The sequence below is a fragment of the Balaenoptera musculus genome, chromosome 14 (assembly GCF_009873245.2).
Source record: "Balaenoptera musculus isolate JJ_BM4_2016_0621 chromosome 14, mBalMus1.pri.v3, whole genome shotgun sequence".
In the NCBI taxonomy this organism is placed as follows: Eukaryota; Metazoa; Chordata; class Mammalia; order Artiodactyla; family Balaenopteridae; genus Balaenoptera; species Balaenoptera musculus.
In genome coordinates this window covers 66,635,668-66,655,392 of record NC_045798.1, presented here as the reverse complement: position 1 = coordinate 66,655,392, position 19,725 = coordinate 66,635,668, and the positions used below count along the sequence as shown (strand labels likewise).

General features: G+C 39.4%; 1 protein-coding gene and 1 pseudogene across 1 annotated transcript; both read right to left on the bottom strand.

Annotated features, from left to right (window-relative positions):
- Positions 1–943: 943 nt before the first annotated feature.
- LOC118906728 lies at positions 944–2,046 on the bottom strand (annotated as a pseudogene).
- A 2,501-nt stretch (positions 2,047–4,547) lies between these two features.
- On the bottom strand, positions 4,548–19,342 carry SKA1 (spindle and kinetochore associated complex subunit 1). Its single transcript, XM_036823375.1, has 7 exons — positions 19,133–19,342; positions 18,398–18,496; positions 15,593–15,717; positions 13,333–13,430; positions 9,761–9,898; positions 6,014–6,183; positions 4,548–5,166 (listed from the first exon to the last, which is right to left on the bottom strand). The coding sequence occupies exons 2-7, from the start codon at positions 18,483–18,485 to the stop codon at positions 5,018–5,020; spliced, it is 768 nt and encodes a 255-aa protein (XP_036679270.1). The 5' UTR covers positions 18,486–18,496; positions 19,133–19,342; the 3' UTR covers positions 4,548–5,017.
- Between the last annotated feature and the right edge of the window lie 383 nt (positions 19,343–19,725).

Below are 19,725 nucleotides of genomic sequence, written 5' to 3'. Positions count from 1 at the left end.
CAGTAGTTGTGGCTCGCGGGCTCTAGAGCACAGGCTCAGTAGTTGTGGCACACGGGCTTAGCTGCTCCGCAGCATATGGGATCTTCCCGGACCAGGGATCAAACCTGTGTCCCCTGCATTGGCAGGCAGATTCTTAACCACTGCACCACCAGGAAAGTCCCTGAGAAGGGGTCAAATTTTTTTTTTTTTTCATTTTGAAACCACTCAAGAATCCAAATTTTTAATTTATTCAAGCAGGACTAAGATTATTCAAAGGAAAATGTCAATATACCTAGAACTGGATCACACCATGTTTCAAAAATATAGAAATAAATGACTGTGAGCTTATCAACTTGACAACATAGATATATGTTCCAGTCAATGTTCTAGATGGGATAACAACTCCAAAGTCCTTCCTTTAATGTTACAAAGTAACATTAAAAAATGAACAAATGACTTAGATTTTAGGATTGGGGTCACTAAAATCAGACTGGTCATCCAAAATTTGTATCCTACTCATAAACTGAATGTAATGATATGCTGACTCATGGTGCTGGCTTTTCTTCATAATAGAAACATGTCATTTTTGAGAATTATCAAAGCTACATTTAAAGAGGAGAGCACAATAGGAATGTGAAAAAAATCTTTTCTTCCTAGAAATGTCTAGGCAATTGGCAAAGAAAGGAGGAAAAAACAGTCTGAATATTAAATTCAGATTGGCCACAAGCAATCAGCTTTCCACATTTGCAAAATACAATACCTGTATCATCTCTACTGAATGTTACTGAAAATGAAAACAGGGTTAAATACAACTGTAGAACACTGCTTAGTTTAGAAAAACTCTTTCAGAGAATCCTATTTGTTAAGTATTTTCACTTAATATAGACCTGATCCATTCATTCACCATTCACTTAATATAGACTTGATTCATTCACGCCATAGTGTTTGTTTAAATTCTAAAGTAACGAGTCTACTACTTGTAAGCACTGCATCTCTCACAGCATCAATACATATGTATACTCTGAGACTAGTCTTTGGATTCCTTTTCTTCCTCTGAGTCCCTTGACCGCTTCCGGATATTCAATGAACCTTCTGTTTGCAATGAATGTGCAGTAGCAACAAGAGCATCTCTAAATCCCTGAGGTGTGATTTGGAATAGTACTGTAGCATCCTTCTGGCTTGGTGATTTGTACAATGTTGCCAACCTTTGCTTCTGGTCCCAATGAAAGATTAGTCATATTGTAGCAGCATGCCCCCAACTTCCCCCCAGTGCAGGAACCAGCAAGGCCTGATTTTTATCAATCTCTGTTGTCATCTGATTGGTTAAAATTACAGCTAATCTGTGGTTATTTGCAAGGCTGATCATTTGCTGCGCTAGGCCATTTAGTAATCAAGTACGAAGGGATAGGTCATCTAGGTCATGATGAAAAGAAAAAGCAATACCGTCCACTATCACTAATTGAACCTTTGAGTGTTCTGAAAGGAAGTCTGGAAGCAGATAAACTTGTGCCAGTAGCTCTGTGTAGTCACGACAACGAAAATAATAAATATGGGAAAGAATATTTTCAAGAGTGAAATCCTGCAAAGCTTTTGGGTGCTCTTCCACTCCTCCAAAACATTCTGGTATCTGCACATCTACTGCCAACTGCATACTGTCAAGAGAAAGAACATAATTGTGTTTTTCCAACACCTGGTGCACCACAAATTTCTGTTGTTTTGGTTAAGGGTACGCCACCCCCAAGAATATTATCTAGTGCTGAACAGAGGGTAATTATGAAACTCTGGGTATGCTCCTGCTCAAGAAGTTCCAGTGCTGTACACTTCTTGGTCTGACTCAGCTGTACCAGAATAACTTGTTTTATTTGTAAGGCATTCTCTTCTTATAATTTGCAGAGTTTCTAAGGCTTCCTCTTTAGATATCCCAACTTCTTTGCTGAGCTCGGAGGGTTTCACCTCTAGGAGTTCCTCAGCAGTCTGGAAACCTGCAGACACCAGCTTCACCCGCACCGATAGGGATAGGGGCAAACTCACTAAATCCCGCTGCATTTCGAAGCCGAACACCAGGGGTCAAATTTTTGAAGGTAGAACCAAGAGAGAGCAAATGGCAGAGGTAGGGCTAGAACCAGGTTTCTGAGGCTTAAGTTTTCTTTTTGATGCACCATGTTGCTGAATTATTTTGTAAAGTTGAAGAGAGTATCCCCAAGAAATAATTTGATTTCTGAGTCACAATTAAGGATTAGAGTTGTAATTTTTAGTATACAGCTGAGGCACAGCTCACAATCACTCTGCCAAGAAAACTTTTGTAGTTAGAAGTGCCCACATTTGTTATGTTGACCCATCAGAAGGAAGGGAATTTTAATTACTTGAGCTTTGTGAGTTGCTGCATTGATCCTCGATTTAAAATATGAGTCTGAGGGGGCTTCCCTGGTGGCGCAGTTGTTTAGAATCCGCCTTCCAATGCAGGGGACACGGGTTCGAGCCCTGGTCTGGGAAGATCCCACATGACGCGGAGCAACTAAGCCCGTGCGCCACAACTACTGAGCCTGCGCGTCTGGAGCCTGTGCTCCACAACAAGAGAGGCCGCGATAGTGAAAGGCCCGCGCACCGCGATGAAGAGTGGCCCCCGCTTGCGGCAACTGGAGAAAGCCCTCGCACAGAAACGAAGACCCAACACAGCCAAAAATAAATAAATAAATTAATTTTAAAAAAATGAGTCTGAAATTGCACTACAGTTGTTAAAAAGACAGGCAAGTAGGCTCATCAAGTTAAACCTGCATTAGAAATGAACATCTGTCCATATTCATCACCTGCAGAGCGTATGTCCTGCCTAAGCTTATTTGAAAACATGGTTCACTAAAAGTGACACATTTCCCAGATATCAAGCTTTGTACACTGTGCATCATTTCTCAGTGCAGAAGTTAGATGCCCAATACATTGCTTTGTGTGCAAACATAATATTTACATCCAGCATAATTCAAGAAATTTCATCTGACGCATCAAGTTCAAACACCCAGCCTAGGCTCAGTGAGCAGTGCTGGGAAGCACGGATGCAGGAACCTGAAGTTCACAAGTGCCTGAAGGGGCACATGAGCTCATGACTGATGGCTAACAACCCTTCCTTCCCAGCTTCACGTCACCAGCCCGCAAGTTCTGATCTGTGTTTTCATGAAATGTAAGTATCTAATCAGTACATTTGTTTCACAAGTATTCTAAATTTTATTAGGAAAAAAATGTTAACACATAAAATTAGAATAATACAACGAATGCTGTTCTAACCATCAGCTAGATCGAACAATTAACACTTTACCATATCCGCTCTATGTGTGTAAGTATGTATGTATGTATCCAATTATATTGCTTGGCCATTTTAAAGCATATTATTTTATCCCTAAATAAATATCTCAGATGCATCTGCAGAAAATAAGGATATTCTCCTTCATAACCATGACTATTATCATAACTAAGAAAACGGATACTAGTTCTCTCACAGCATCTAATACACAACCTATATTAAAATTTCTAAAATTGTCCCTCAATCTTGCTTTCAAATGGAATCAAGGTTCATGGTTCATATTTGACTAAGCTCTTAGTCTTTTAATCTAGAACAGGAGCCCTTTATTTTTTTCTGTTATTGACTTGTGTTTAAGAGACCAGCTTACTTATGTTATATCTGGATTTGTCTGATTGCTTCTTCATGATAACATTTAACTTGTTTCTCTCTTCCTTGTGTTTCCTACAAACCAGATGATACAGTTAAACCAAATCATGAGCATTGGAATCAGTGGACTCAGTGAAACAGACTACCCTCCCCTGTGTGGGTGGGCATCCTCCCATCCGTCCACGACGTGAACAGAACAAAAGGTGGAAGAAGGAAGGAGGAATTTGCTCTTTTTTCCTGCCTCACTGCTGAGCTGCAACATCTCGTCTCCTCTGCTCTGGCCTGGCTCCCCTGGTTCTCAGGCCTTCACACTCAGACTGAATCACACCACCAGCTTTCCTGGGCCTCCATAATCCATAAGCTTGCAGACAGCAGACCTGGGGGCCTCTCAGCCTCCATGATCACATGAGCCAATCCCTCATAATGAATCTCCATAGATAGATAGATAGATAGATAGATAGATAGGTAGATAGATAGGTAGATAGATAGACAGAGAGATAGAATGGATAGATAGATAGATTGGGGAGATAGAATAGATAGGAGAGAGAGAATTAGATAGATAGAGATAGATAGATAGAGATAGAAGAGATAGTCAATAGATAGATGATAGATAGGTAGATAGATATAAAGATAGATAGATAGATGATAGATAGATATAGAGATAGATATAGATAGATAGCCTTTTGGTTCTGTTTCTCTGGAGAACGCTCACTAAGACATAGATAGACAAACAGCCTCCCCAAGTGTGCAAGAGAAACTCCATTAAATTCTTACAATCCAACCACTCATTTTCCATGACCTTACACGTCTTATTTTATCATCTTTTTCATCTCAAAATACTTTTATTATAATTTCATTACAGGTCAGTGTTTACAGACTGATTTACACTGAATGCATTTCAGGTAAGCTGTTCCTTAACCACAGATGGGAAGGCAGAATAACCACGTGGATGGGCTGCCTCCAGATCCACCTTTTGCCTATAGACTGAAATATCATTAGTGGAATTTAGACACTAATGACCTTTAATTCCAAACAGCCTGGCTATCCTTGATCTTATCCTCTTGAACTTTGACTTTTATTGTCACATTTGCAACCTTCTTACTGGGGTCAGCAGCACTGTCACTAAACACAAAAACTAAATATGAACATTTTTATGCCTAGAGCAGAGGCTCACATGGTAGGTGATTAAATATTTACTGTAAGGAAGTAGATTTTAAAATATACATGCTTTATTTATTTTTAAGTTTTATTTTTACAAGAAACAAAGAAAAAGAAAATGAAACGGCTAAAGAAATTATATATAAAGAAATTACATATAAGGAAACTATGGGAATAGCCTCTATACCCTACTGTTGGCTGGTTCAAAAGCTCACAAGGGCCTTATGTTATAACATATCGGGTAAGTCCTCCCCCTCGGACCTCTGATAGCCTCCGGCAGTGTCGTAAAATATTCAGTATCACGTGAAATCTCTTGTCAACTTTCAAAGCTGTGAACTCCTTTATGTCAGCTTCCACTACAAAATAATGGCCTGAAAATAAAGATATTAATGCTAATTTTTATTAGGACAACTTTCAAGATGACTCTTTAATGTATTACATTATGACTATGAATGGCATTAATCACTTTTTCCTATCATTATCCAACCACAGTGACAACTGGTATTCTTGCTAAAATAATAATTATTCTTTCAACTGAAGTTGCATAATGTTTACTGTAGCATTTCAGAAATGTAGCCCTGCTTATTATATCACTGGCTATCTGCTGGTATCTTTTGAACAATTCACTTTTCAAGACGTGATATGGTAGTGGTTAAGAGAATGAAACCCACAGCAGCTTTATCACTTAACTGAATGACCTTGGACAAGTAACTTAAGCCTTCTTTGCCTACTCTGAAAAACAGGAAGAATAATAGTACACAACTCATAAGGATGCTGTGAGGACTAAAGCCCTTAGTACACTATCTGGCACATAGTAAGTGCTATAGTATAAGCATGAACAACTGTTATCATTACTATTCTAATTCTGAAAATATTGGGTATCATTCCATAATAGACTCTAATGTTGTATTTCTCAGCCTCGGCACTACAGACATTTTAGGCTAGATAATTCTTTTTTTGTCAGGGCTGTCCTCTGCATTATAGGGTACTTTAGCAGCATCTCTGGTTTCTACTCACTAGATGCCAGTAGCACCTCCAAACCCAGCTATAACAACCAAAAATGTCTCCAGAGATGGCCAAATGTTCCCTGGTGGGAAAACTGCCCCTGATTGAGAACTACCTCTCTAGAGTTAGAAGTTTCTGGAATTAATCTTGTTTCTCATGTTTAGTTACATTCCAAACAGTTGACATGTACACATATATATACTCTCATTTTACCTTTGGTTTCCTTTGTTTCTTCATCAATAAATCTGTGATAGAGATTTCTGGCCACAGAACTCATAGACTTTTTTGGTTGATGTAAGATCTTATATTTACTAACTACTGCCTTGTTGATTTCTTTAATAACATCATTAATTTGACAATAGGTTAAGCGTGATTTCATGTACCTGTAAAAAAGAAAATGATTAATTTTTCTAAAGAATCATCATACACAACTGTTTTCTTTGCAAAACATTTACATATGATGACTTTATACAGTAGCAAAGCTATTAGTACTCTATATAAAAAATTTTATACCAACTTCCAAATAAACCAGACACATCTCAACCGTTGAAAAATTAGAGACCACAATATATTAGTGCTTATCTTCCCTAGTTATGTCTGGATACATAAGTTCCTATTCTCCACCTACAGAATTAACATTACAATTTAAAATAGGCTTTCAGACTCTGATTCAAATAGACTGATGAATTGCAAATAGAAGTTTATTTAAATATTTTTAAATGTTTGTGAGCAAGGGAAAGAAAAATTTAAATATTAATAAATTATATGTCATACCACTCTAATTTCCTGCAAAAATGGATCTGTTCAGAGAGAAAAAGAAAAAGGAGGAGGAAGAGGGGGAAGAGAAGATGAAGGATGACAAATGTGACAACAAAGATGACAAAGCTGATTGAGACGAAGAAGAACTGATGGTGCAGGGGCTGCAAAGGGACGAAAGGGCCCGGAAGTTAAGCTGCACAGCTGGCCGGCAGAGGAGAACTACAGGCAGCCTCGACGGACAGCTCACTATTCATTCTGAACTCAAATGCCCTTAAGCATTGTCTCTTTCACTCTAAAGCCCACTCTTCCAATCCAATCTCCCTCCTGCCCATCCTCCCAGTCACCAGAGTCTTAGAATATAAGAATAGGAGACCCTTGATTTTGAGTGGTCTGTACAGACCAAAAACAAAATTTTCATCATCTGCTTCAATTTTTCCCTTCAACAAATCGTGGATTCATTATGTTAAACTCTGTCCTTTGCCTCTATTCAAAGGGGCAGTTTTCTAATCGAAAATTCCTTAAGATAAAATAATATATAAATATGTTTAAAGGAAAATGTTCTTATTGACCAAAACCCATTCATTTTCATTATTCCCTTCCTTTCTAGATTCATTTTCACCACTCATTTTTCTAACCACAATTTCCACAGTTGATGCCACAGCTCAACACAATGCAATTCCTTTAAATCATGTGAACTATTTCCTAATTTCCTCAAAACAAGTGCCAATGTTTTCCACTTTAATTCCATCTCAGTATTAATTTTTTAAAGATAAATAAAGTCCCATGCTTGGAACACATTCTTCCTTACCCTAATCTTCTAACTTCTCGTTATTTAACGAATGACTTCTCATAGTCATTCGTTAAATAACTCCTTAGTTTAAAAATGAATACTCTACCATGACTATTCTAATATCCTCCCTTCAAGGAAGCATTTTCTGAAGACCCTTCTATTCCAATGTTCTCACAGCCATTTGTTCTTCCCTTTAGCTCAGCCGATGGGCAACAACAATAACAACAACAATTTAAAAAACTGAATAGCATCAAACAGAATTTTGGTGACAATAAAGCTGTCAATAAAGGAAAGGACCAAGTGACCAAATCAAACAAACAAACAAAAAAACTAAAGAGAATTGTCAGCCTCATTCCTAGTCTCAGAACAGTGAAACTGCCAGATATTTTTCAAGTGGCTACTATGCATATGAAAAGATGGTCAACATCCTATGTCATCGGGAAACTGAAAAGTAAAACAATGAGGTACATTATACTTACTAGAATAGCTAATAGAAAAAAACTGACAAAACTAAATGCAGGTGAGTACAGGGAACAACAGGAACTCTCATTCTGCTGGGAATGCAAAATGGTACAGCCACTATGGCAGACAGTTTGACAGCTTCTTACAAAGCTAAACAGTTTTACCATAGGATCCAGCCATCACACTCCTAGGTGTTGACCCAAGTGAGCTGAAAACACGTCCACACAAAAACCTGCACGTGAATGTTCACAGCAGCTTTAGTCATAATTGCCCCAAACTGGAAGTAACCAAAATGTTGTTCAACAGATGAATTGATAAACAAACTGTGCTACATCTACACGATGGAATATTAGTCAGCGATAAAAAGAAAGCATTATCAAGCCATGAAAAGACATGAGGGGAACCTTAAATGCGTATTACTAAGGCTACAGTGTATGACTCCAACTATATGACACCCAGGAAAAGGGAAACTATAGAGACAGTAAAAAGATCAGTGGCGCCAGGGGCTCAGGGGGCAGAGATGAGAGGGTGGCATACAGGGTATTTTTAGGACAGTGAAACTATTCTTATCATGGTGGACACATGACATTACGCATTTGTCAATATCCATAGACTGTACAACACAAAGAGTGAACCCCAATATAAACTACAGACTTTAGTTAATATCTAGTTAATAGTATCTAGACTGGTTTATCAATGATAACAAATGTACCACACTAATGCAAGACGTTAGTAATAGGGGAAACTGTTTTCAGGTATGAGAACAATGTACTATCTGCTCAAGTTTTCTATAAACCTAAAACTGTTCTAACAAATAAAGTCTATTAATTAAAAAACAAACAACAAAATCCAGATGGACAACTCTCAGACAAGTAAAATAATCATGCCCTTTGCCCCAGGGATTCTCCTCCTAGGACACTATCTCAAGGGAATAAGGAATTATAAAATAGACTTGTCCAAAAGAAATTTCATTGTACCATTCTTCATAACAATGCAATCAACCCAAATATTTAATAAGGTCATGCTTAAATAACTTATAGAGTAGCCACACAATAAAATATTATACAACTATTAAAATCCAAGTGTTCCATGATAGTTAATGATGGAAAAATGCTCATGATAAAAAAAAAGTAAGTAAACTATATTCACAGAATAACTACACTGTTGTAATGACAATCAGAAACAACTTGTTATGTAGGTGAAATTAAAATATAGAAGGAAATACTCTCTCTTGTCTGAGTGGTGGAATTACAGATGAGTTATCTTCTAACAACAAACATTTTCTAACAACGTGCATTATTTGTATAAGAAAATAACAAGAAATGTAATAATATAAAGCCTAGAAGTTAATTAAGTAAAGCCCTGGAATTATGAGAGTTTAAAAACATGGATTTCCATAATTGGTTCCCCATCAATGTCATCTGTGAAGAGCAAAGGTGCCCTCTCTCAGGGGAGGCATCCTGTCTTATTCACCCTGTATTCTTTTCCTCAGTGACCCAGACCCCAGAACAGAGCACAGACTCAAACAAGTGTGTGGCATAAGTTAATGGACAAATGGAAACCAAACAAACACAGCACTCTCTGTTCTAACTGTCAAACCTATACAACACACTCACTTTCCTTAAAATTATAGCAAAACTGAAGCTACTTCTGAAATGTAACTGGATAAATCTGTATCATAAAATGACCCTGAGAGGACTCAGCAACAAACTGATCCATCTCTAGATCTCTCTATGAAAAGGTTTTACAACTAAACAAAAAACATAGTTTTAAACATCTTCAACAAAAGATTTCCTGCATTTTCACAGTACAACGGAAAACTATTTTAGAAAAGATTGATGTTGGAACACAGCATGTTACAATTAATATAATCAAGGCTTATACTTATCAACATGTATGTTGATTATTAAAGAGTTGAATTTATCTTAAAATTTATCTTAAATACTTACGCAGGAATGCCATTAAACTCATCAGAAGTTATAAATGGCATTTCTTTAACATTTTTTTGTTCTTTGGAGGGCTTCTTTGTGGGTGCAGGTTCCTCAACTTTGACTGGTTCTTCAGGGTCAAGATCTGATCCATTAACACTACAGAATAGAGATGCACAGATGTACAGGTAATCGTCAGAATTCTGCAGCATACCAGAAAGCTTTGCAACTGAAAATGATCAGTATCAAACACATGATTCATCTTGTTATAAGTTTATAGCCAACCTTTTTTTCTATCCCTACCATTAATGCTCATGAAGATCTGAATAGTGAGAATGCTAAAAAATCAAGTCCCTAAATTTTCAGTAATATAATTGTTCTTTACACACTCAAAACATGGTGTAAGTAGAACATGTGCCAAACATCTTCATCAGTTATCCCACTGGCTCCTCAAAGTCAATATGAGTAAAGTTGAATTTAACTTCTACATGGCTTTTCTTCCTGACTTCCCTATTTCTGGACATGGAAACATCAATCACCTTATATTTCTGTCTTTCTAATTTATCCCATTGGTTGCTAGTACAGTAAGTCCCCTACATACAGATGAGTTCCATTTCAAGAGTGCGTTCGTAAGTCCAACAAGTTAGTCTATGTACCCAACTAACACAATCAGCTACATAGTACTGTCCTGTAATAGGTTTATATACTTTTCACACAAATAATACCTAAAAAACACACACACAAAATAAAGAACACATTTTTAATCTTACAGTACAGTACCTTGAAAAGTACGGTAGTACAGTACAACAGCTGGCGCTTCTTAGCAGTACCAGCTATATCACCGCTGCTTTTACTCTTGTTTCTGGATATCCTGGGCTTGAAATAAAGATACTGTACTACTGTACTCTATACAATACTGTACTGTATAGCAAAGTACACAAAAGCACAACCACTTGTAGAGGATGCACGCATGTGGCAATGTACGCCAGACACGTGAACTAACTTACATGACTGGACATGCGAACGCATGTTCACATCTTTGAAAGTTTGCAACTTGAAGGTTCGTAAGTAAGGACTTACTATATCAATCCTGCCTGCTACAGACTCATTTTAGTTGCCAGCAATGAGCATGGGTCACCCTTGGCTCAGTCCTGCCCAATTTCTGGAGTCAGTGAGAAGCCTAGTATAGCTCCTACCCACAAGCAAATAGAGTCTACAAATAGGCTGTATCTTCTAGGTTGTTTAGCTGCCAAGGAAGGAACGGAGCCCTGTTGCCAGCAGCAAGTCAAGCGATAAATGGAGACGGGATACAGGAAAGAGAAGATCCAACCCAGGAGCAAGGGAAGGGAATCCCAGGAAAGACAGGGAAGTGAGATCCCAAGACGACAGCTGAGTACCAGACACAGAGGGCAACCAGGCCTGACTGAGGCGGTGTGATGAGGATACGGCCACGTGGTGGGTTGTCAAGATGAAGATGCCCGATGTCATGGTAGCATGATCCTTACATGAATCCTAACCTGAGACTCCACGGTAAGCCTGGCTGATTCTTACCTGTACTTGCTTATCTTTAGGCCCTGCTGTGTGTATCAACTGAAAATAACCATTTCTACCTATAGAAAGGTTCTGCTGTGGCCTGGCCCTAAAAGCTGACGCTAGGCCATAGTGAGTTTAGAAGAAAATTCCTCCTATTCCTCGGGCCATATTCCTGCTGGGTAGCCAATGTCCAGCCCAACAACCCTGGCAGATATCCTATGATGATCTCTGTTCCTAGCATTTATTCATGACCTTCTGCCCACTAATTTTCTCTTCTTGGAGTGAAATTCCAAGGTACCCTGACATGCAAGGGACTCTGTTGAGCTTATCTGTTCCTGGAGACCTTCAACTATCAGCAGCAACATGGCTCTTTTCCTACACAGCAAGGTTCGTGCCTTCCTTTCAGTTTTCAAACTTAAGCAGTATGTTGTTTGTGGAAACACATACGCAAAACTGTGATTATCATAAACTCCAGGATGATTACCTCTTTGATAGAGGGAGGGTCTGCAATAGAAAAAGTGCTGTAGGTACTGGTAGTGTCCTATTTCTTAATCTGACTGGTGGATATGCTGATGTTTATCATGCTTCTTTAATCTACACTAATAATACTTTAATTACTTTTCTGTATATACGATACATTCGAAAGTTAAAAACTTAAGTTAGCTATGGAATGTTTTTACGTACTTGGAGCCCCCTTTTAGAAATATAATTTTGTAAATCAACTATACTTCAATAAAGTTAAAGGAAAAAAGAAATACAATTATGGGCAGAGGACTGGAGAGAAGGGAGTGGAGAAATACTGGAAAGACAAAACACAGGAGCTCCCCAATCATGACGACAAAAGATGACAGAAGACCTCATGGAGCCAGACAATCAGAGGGAGGGCAGGGACAGACAAAACCCCGCAGAGGCCGAATGGACGGCTGGGGCTATGAGACAGAGAGACAGGTTGAAGATGCCGAGTTCCTGTCTAGGCGACAGGAACACCTGTCTAGGTGGGTAACAAGGAGACAGTTTAGTCTTAGACACGCGAAGCTGGAGGAGAGAACAGCTCATTCATGAGATTCCCAGCAAGCGATTAAAACAGAACTAGATGCCAAGTCAAGGCCAGAGTTGGACATTTGAGAGCATTAATAATGGTGTTAAGTAAGCGTGAGTAAAACAGAGCTTTAGGACATACTTGTAATTTAAAAGAGGGCAGAGAAAAAGGAGGCAGCCTAGTCGAAGATGTAGGATGACAACTAAGACAGCACAGTGGCAGTGCAAATAACAGAATTTCAAAAAGATGGGCAGCAAAATAAAATCTGAAAAGAATCAGGGCTGAAGAGGTATTTTTTACCTCTTTGTGACCTTCAAGCAATCATTTTCATAAGTATGGTAGTAATTAACAGCCAAAGGCTAGGTTTTAGGGGCTTCAGGAAAAGGGCAGGCACAAACATACACTGGCAGGGAACAGAGGTGGGACAGTACTTTGAGGGTAAAAACAGAGCTAAGTTTTTGTTCCTTGAGCTGTTTTTAAAATGGGAAGCTCATTAAGTTTAGTTTTACCCTAAGGCAGTAGTTCTCAAGGGTCAGGGGAAATTCTGCCCCCCAGAAGACATATGGCAATGTCTGGCGACATTTTTCATTGTCACAACTGGGTGGAGGGGTGGAGGTGGGAGGGGATACAGGGGGCTACTGATATTTAGTTGGAAGAGGGCAGGGATGCTACTAAACATGCTATTTTCACAAAAAAGAATTATCTGACCTAAAATGCCAATAGAGCCAAGGCTGACAAACTCTGCTCTAAGGGAAAGAAATGAGAAAAAGTAGAAAAAGACAGTCTAGAGGAGACTTACCCTTGGGAAAGAGGGGGGACATTTTTCCCAGAGACTGTGGGATAAGAAAACTGGTAAAGATGGGGGAAAGACTATTTCTTGTATAAGTAACAAAACAAACAAAAAAAACCCTGGATAATCACTAACAAAATTGCAAGTATATAGAAAAGCAAAAAGATTTGAAGTGTTTGTTTTAATAGTTTTATAAAACCAGATAGTAAAAATAATTATAAACACACTTACAAGTTCTGGGTTACTGTTACTTGAGGCAAATGGGGAGGAATGTTTTCTTTGAGATGTTCCACATCTTTATAATCTTCTTCAAGACATTCAAAGAGTTCCTAAAATAAAAAAAAAAAAGCTCACAAATAAGCATCTGTCCTGCCTGTGTGTGTTTTAACATGTTAGATAGAACATGAAAGGGGCTCCCCTGGTGGTCCAGTGGTAAAGACTCTGCGCTCCCAATGCAGGGGGCCCAGATTCGATCCCTGGTCAGGGAACTAGATCCCGCATGCTGCAACTAAGAACTCGCATGCTGCAACTAAGAACTCGCATGCAGCAACGAAGATCCTGCATGCTGCAACTAAGACCCAGTGCAGCCTAATTCATTAATTCATTAATTAATTCATTAATTAATTAATTCATTAATTAATTTTTTAAAAAAGAGCATGAAAGACTATGTACCACAATCACAATGATTCTGAGTATTCAAAAAGTAGAGCGGTGAAAAAGCATTGAATACAGCAATATTTAAAAAGAGCCCTTTGGTTTCTCGAGCTGATTTTGGACGGCAATATATTATTTTTCTCTACTGGATTTTTTCAGAGGACAATTGTTAGAATAACATTACAACAGGCAGGGTTGACATTCATGTCTTTCTAAAATACTTTAACCTTGGGAAGCAACTGAAAAGTATATGAAAGATTTATGTTTCTCATTCTGGTAAAGTGCTTTTGTTGACTTAGCAAACGTTCCCCAGCACCGGAGTGATAATGCATTCCCGGAATGCAACGATGAGATACTGCTTGGAACGGCTTTCATATATTCCAGCTTAATGAAAATTCCTACTTGATCATAACCACTTTCATTTTGTGTTGTCTTTATTTAACTTTCCCTAGAACTTGAGGTTATGAACTCACGCAAGTTTAATAAGAAAAATACTCTGTACCTTCAGATTCCCGTCATCTGATTTTCAATCATAATGTAAACAAAAATTCCAAAGAGTCTTTAATCCTGAGTTGAACATTCTCGAAACCCACACCTAACCCTGGGCATTCTTGGGCAGGGTAGAAGTGAAACCATTATTGGTTTCTGTTTTGAATTTGTATAACATCTTTCTTTTAAACAGATGAATGATGTTCAGAGATACTAATTTCATTTCAACTGATAGTAGCATAGGCACAATCATGCCCAGTCCCAGAGCTGAAAAATCTTTACAGACATTGAGGATTATAAGGCTTAAAAAGGACCATAGAGGCCACCTTGACCATATCAATGGCTCTAAGAGCATGAGGTAATTATGGTACAGATTGAGTATTTTCCCATCCCATCAGAAAGTACACTAGCACTTTGATTAGGTGAAGGCTTATTTAGAATAAAATGTGTGTGTGAATGAGGCTCAAGTTTTTCTTTGCTTGAGAATCCTTATACTATATTCTATAGAAATAGAGAAATGCAGAATAGAAGGGACCCAAGAAATAGTTCAGTATGACCCATTACTTTTCAAATGAGGACGCTGAGACCCCAAGAGGAAAAATGACCTTCTCAGGGTGGCAGAAGGTGCTTCGGGGAGCCAGCGTGAGAATCCACATCTCCAAACCCCAGGGCAGGCATTCCTCCTACACCACACTCCCAGGAGATCATTTATTTAAATTAAACCTACCAAGAATTATTTAGGAGAGACTTCCCTGGTGGCGCAGTGGTTGAGAATCTGCCTGCCAATGCAGGGGACATGGGTTCAATTTCTGGTCTGGGAAGATCCCACATGCCACGGACCAACTAAGCCCATGCACCACAACTACTGAGTCCACGCATTGCAACTACTAAAGTCCGCATGCTCTAGGACCTGCGTGCCGCAACTACTGAGCCCTCGTGCCGCAACTACTGAAGCCCGCACGCCTAGAGCCCGTGCTCCGCAACAAGAGAAGCCACCGCAATGAGAAGCCCGCACACTGCAACGAAGAGTAGCCCCCGCTTGCCATGACTAGACAAAGCCCACGTACCACAACAAAGACTGAACACAGCCAAAAAAAAAAAGAATTATTTAGGAAATATTCCTTTTTAGTAAATAGATTGGCTACCACCATGCAGGAAGAAACACATCTGGAACTCTGGAGTCCTTTATACTGGGAAAGTAAAATGCAAATGGCACTTTTTACCGTTAATAATAACTTACAAAGCTAAGAACATTATAAACTTAAAGAATCCTTAAGAATTCCCTGGTGATTAGGCAGTCTGTATCTATTGCCTTTTTATTTTGTTTTTTTCACTAGAAAACCATTACCTTGAGTGAACTGTTGGTTTGTTCTTGATACTGAATTTCCAATTCCAATTTATTTAGAAGTTCATTTACTACAATGATCTCATCTCCTATTTTATTTAATATAGTCTTCAGGGTAGGTTCTTGCCCTATTAATAAACAAAGATAAAATGGAAAATAAAATGTATAGAAAAGCAAAAAACATACACGTATCCAACTGAACTCTTGGGACAGAGCTCTACCTTAAAGCGACACTGAGGGTTGAGAAAGAACTATTGTTTCAGCCCCTAAGAACTGTCTCTATGGATAATCTTAAGAACTCATTTCTAAGTAATATGAAAAAAAAGGAAGGGAGAGATAATTACACTGTATCCCCTGAATCTTTTGCTTCTGGAGAACTGTTCCACTAATAAAACACCTAGAAATGCTAGATAAAATACACACCCCTTTACATGCATAGTTGAGCTCTTATGAGAAAAAGGTAAATCACCAAGGGCTTCCACATGAAGAGTGAACCACAGACCAGGCAGTACGTGTCAGCCGATGCTGCAGCAGCCCTAATGGTGGTGGGGTGGGGGACGAGGTACAGAGGAATGCTGGAGAGAGGAGGCCGTCACTCTCAGCAACCTAATATATTTGGTTTTAATGGGGATAGGAGCCAAGGCTTTGGGACTTCAAAGCACAGGATGCTGAAAGTGAGAATCCCAAACGAGGCCAGGATCCCTCTTCATGGGCTGTATCTTCAGTGAATGTGTAAACCTGAAAAATTCTAATCACTGGCCAGGAAGATAAGCTTATGTTTTGGACTGGCCTGCAAGTATGGGTGGGAGGCGGTGGAGAGTAGCCTGCTCTCAGATTCCCAACCCCACCTCCTAGTCCCTCTCTCTAGCTTCCTAGATACGAGGATGGGAAAACCAGAGTCCCCTCCTCCCTAGAAATAAGAGAAGTAGTAAAAAAAAGAATTTTTAAGGGCAGATCAAAAGCACAAAAAGGAAAACTATCCTCACAATCAAATCTTTCCATCTTCACTTCTAGCAACCAAATCATGAAATACACATAACGGAAAACATCATGTGACCACATCTATAGATTACGGATGCAGTAGAGTGAAATGGCTAAAGCCTCCAGGCCTGAAGTCAGAGACACCAGTACCTGCCCTCAGAGGGTTACTGAGAAGTAGGAAAGTACATATAAGATGGGCAAGCACTGTGCTTGGAACCTAGTAAAGCACTCAGTAAAGGCAAACTACTATTAATCGACGTAATCTAATAAAGCAATGCAAATTGCATTTGACAGTAGGTTCATAACAACTAAAAGAAATTAACAAGTCAGAGTGTTGATGTCTTTGCTGAGATTAATTACAGGGGGTAAAACAACTAGTTGGATATACTGGTATCACAAATAACTTAGTCACCTAAATTTTAGGGCCTTGTTTGCTGATTTGTAGTAAAATAAATTCACTAAGCAAATTCACTACTTTTGATAGTAGTGATCTAGTAAATTACAGTAGCCAAAGTGGCAAACAAATTACTAGGTTTTCCTAAATAGGCCATGGAACCAAACAGACAAATTGTTCTCCCCACGTACAAATGATGGTTACCCAGTGTGTAGTTATCTAACAGGTCAGACTGCTTCATCCAGGCTTCATGCTTTGATGGGGTCATTTGAATTCAAGGTTTGATCGTTTAACAGATCTCTAAATTATATTTTTCCAATAGTAATCATGCCCTCAGAAAGAGAATCTAAAGAAGACTACTTATTAAAAACCTAAATGTCCTTTTTCAGATTATTCAATAAAAGTGGCATAGAAGAAGACAAGTACTACACTGGGAATCGAGACACAAAACCTGTAGTTCCAACTGACTACCCATGAGCTGGGGGACCGGGGCAAGTAACCTGACTTCTGAGCCTCAGTTTCCTCATGTGAGAGACCAGGTGGCTTGAGAAGATGAACCCACAGTCCCTTCAGCTTTAACTTTCTACAGAATATGTCAGCCACCAACTGTAAAATGGATGAGGCTCTTTATTAGTAGTTCCCAACAAGAGACATAGAATATCAAAGTCTCAGAAGGACATGGATAATTTGAAAGCACATTCCAACAGTATAATTTCATATTTTAATTTTTTTAAATTATCAATTCATAATACAAACTACAATAAAAGTTCAACAGGATCTTCCCAGCAGATGGAATTCCACCTATCAATAAATCTTTAGCTTTCCTAGATATGGTTGGGAAGTACATCATTTTTGTAAACAATATTTTTCCAGACTTCACAAGGATCTCCTACTTCTCTGCACTTCCATTGCATCATCCACTTTCAGCACTTCAAAATATCTTGGAAGATGGTTACAATTTACCAGTTTCTGGATGTTTAAAAAATTGACTTCATTTTCAATTAATTGTTTCCTAGTGATATATATTGATCAGCTTCCTCCAAAGCAGTCTGTAAGGTGGGTTATGGGCTACTTCTATCTCTGTGGATCTTTTCCACTTCTGGTTTTTTCCTTGTCTTTTAGTATCTCTACTTAGCTCTAGAACTAGGAACACTAAATCACCTTCAAATCTTACTATTCTGCCTTGTGTGTCTCAGAAAAACATAAGTAAATACATATAATTAATAGCTAGTTCATTGTTCAATGTAACTTACATTTTAGTATCCTCTGCAATATTCAAAATACTGAGGGCAGACTGTTTTAAGAATCACCATTCGAAACTTAAAATTACCTTTCTAAAATACATTCACTTAACCAGGCATAAGATATCAAAGTGGGACAATAATCATAATGCATTTTGTATGTACAAAGTCAGTGGAATCTGTTTTACTTACCACAATTTCTTAATGACAGAGTTTTTTTAATATTGCCAATCTTTTCATTAATATGAGAGCATAATTGTTCCAGATCTGAGGAGGCCATCCTTTAAGCCTCTGAAGAAAAAGATATACATTCATAAAAAAAGAGAAGCCAGACAAATTTATATTCACTTTCAATATCCAAGAATGGTAAATACCCAGTAAGTCACATCTCCCTGAAAAGAAAGTACAAAAACTCAAGAGCAATATCTTTCAATTCTACAAAATTCAGTTTCTGTCCAAAGTCCAGTACTGACTTGTCTTAGAGCTTTCTGTAGTTAATGCATCCCAAACCAGGGTACAGGGGATAAGCCTGTGTCATTTCCTTATAGATTTAAGGGGACAAATGCCTTTACTTACACATAAAGACAACATTGGTATTTTCTTTGAAAACTCAAAGACCCAAGAATTTTAAGGAAAAACACAGTAAGTTCAAAGAAACGGGTCCAGGTAAGCATTTCTCCCATAATGTTGGGTTTGGGCCTTTACTATTTGGGGTCGGTAAGGAGGTGGAGGGAAGGGAGGAAAGAAATCAGGTACTATTCACTCCGAGGGTTAATGAGGTCTAAAGCATCCACCCCGGCTAACCGGGCGAAGCAAGGTCAAGCCCTCTCTTCCGCCCCACGCGGCACCGCCCCGAGCCCCCCACCCCGCCCAAGCAATGCCTTCCGCCCGCTTCCGAAGGCGGGATCCTCAACACCAGACTCCAACCTCGTGCGGGTCCGGGAGCAAAGGGCCCACTCAGTGCGGTCGCGAGGCGGGAAGACCCCTCCAGTCTCCACCGGAAACCCAGGATGGCGAAACCCAACTCCGGGAGCGAAATTCAAACTGCCCGCCGGGTCTTGGTACCGCGCAAGCGCACATCAGCGCTCCCGGAACACGGCTTAGCGGCCTCCTGCGTTTCCAGGTTTACCCAGGGCCGCAGCGGAGCGGGGCCGGGGGCGGGGCTGTGGTGCGGGGCCGGGCCGGGGAAAAGGCGGGGCTGGGTTGGCTCGGGCGCGAAAGGCTGCCGGGACAAGTGCCCCTCCTACTCCGTGCCGTAACGGGTGATTTCAGTCGGTCACCCAATCCTGACCGTCCAGCAGCCAGGGCCAAGCGCTCGGGGGATCAAATCGTGAGCTTAAACTGGGTCTCCAAATTGGCTGCACGTTAGAATCACCAGGGCAGCTTTTACAAATTCCAGTGTCTAAGCCGTACCCCAAATCAGTGAATTCAGACACTCTGTAAGTGGATCCCAAACGTTAATATTTTTAAAAACACCAGCCACTTCCAAAAAGCAGCCACGTTTGTGAGCTGTAAGACTG

Coding starts and splice junctions, on each gene's coding strand:
- SKA1 (XM_036823375.1), bottom strand. CDS start 18,485: ATGGCCTCCTCAGATCTGGAACAATTATGCTCTCATATTAATGAAAAG. Junction 9,899..13,332: donor GTAACAGTAACCCAGAACTT/GTAAGTGTGTTT, acceptor TCTATTCTGTAG/TGTTAATGGATCAGATCTTG. Junction 5,167..6,013: donor AGAAACAAAGGAAACCAAAG/GTAAAATGAGAG, acceptor CTTTATTTTCAG/GCCATTATTTTGTAGTGGAA.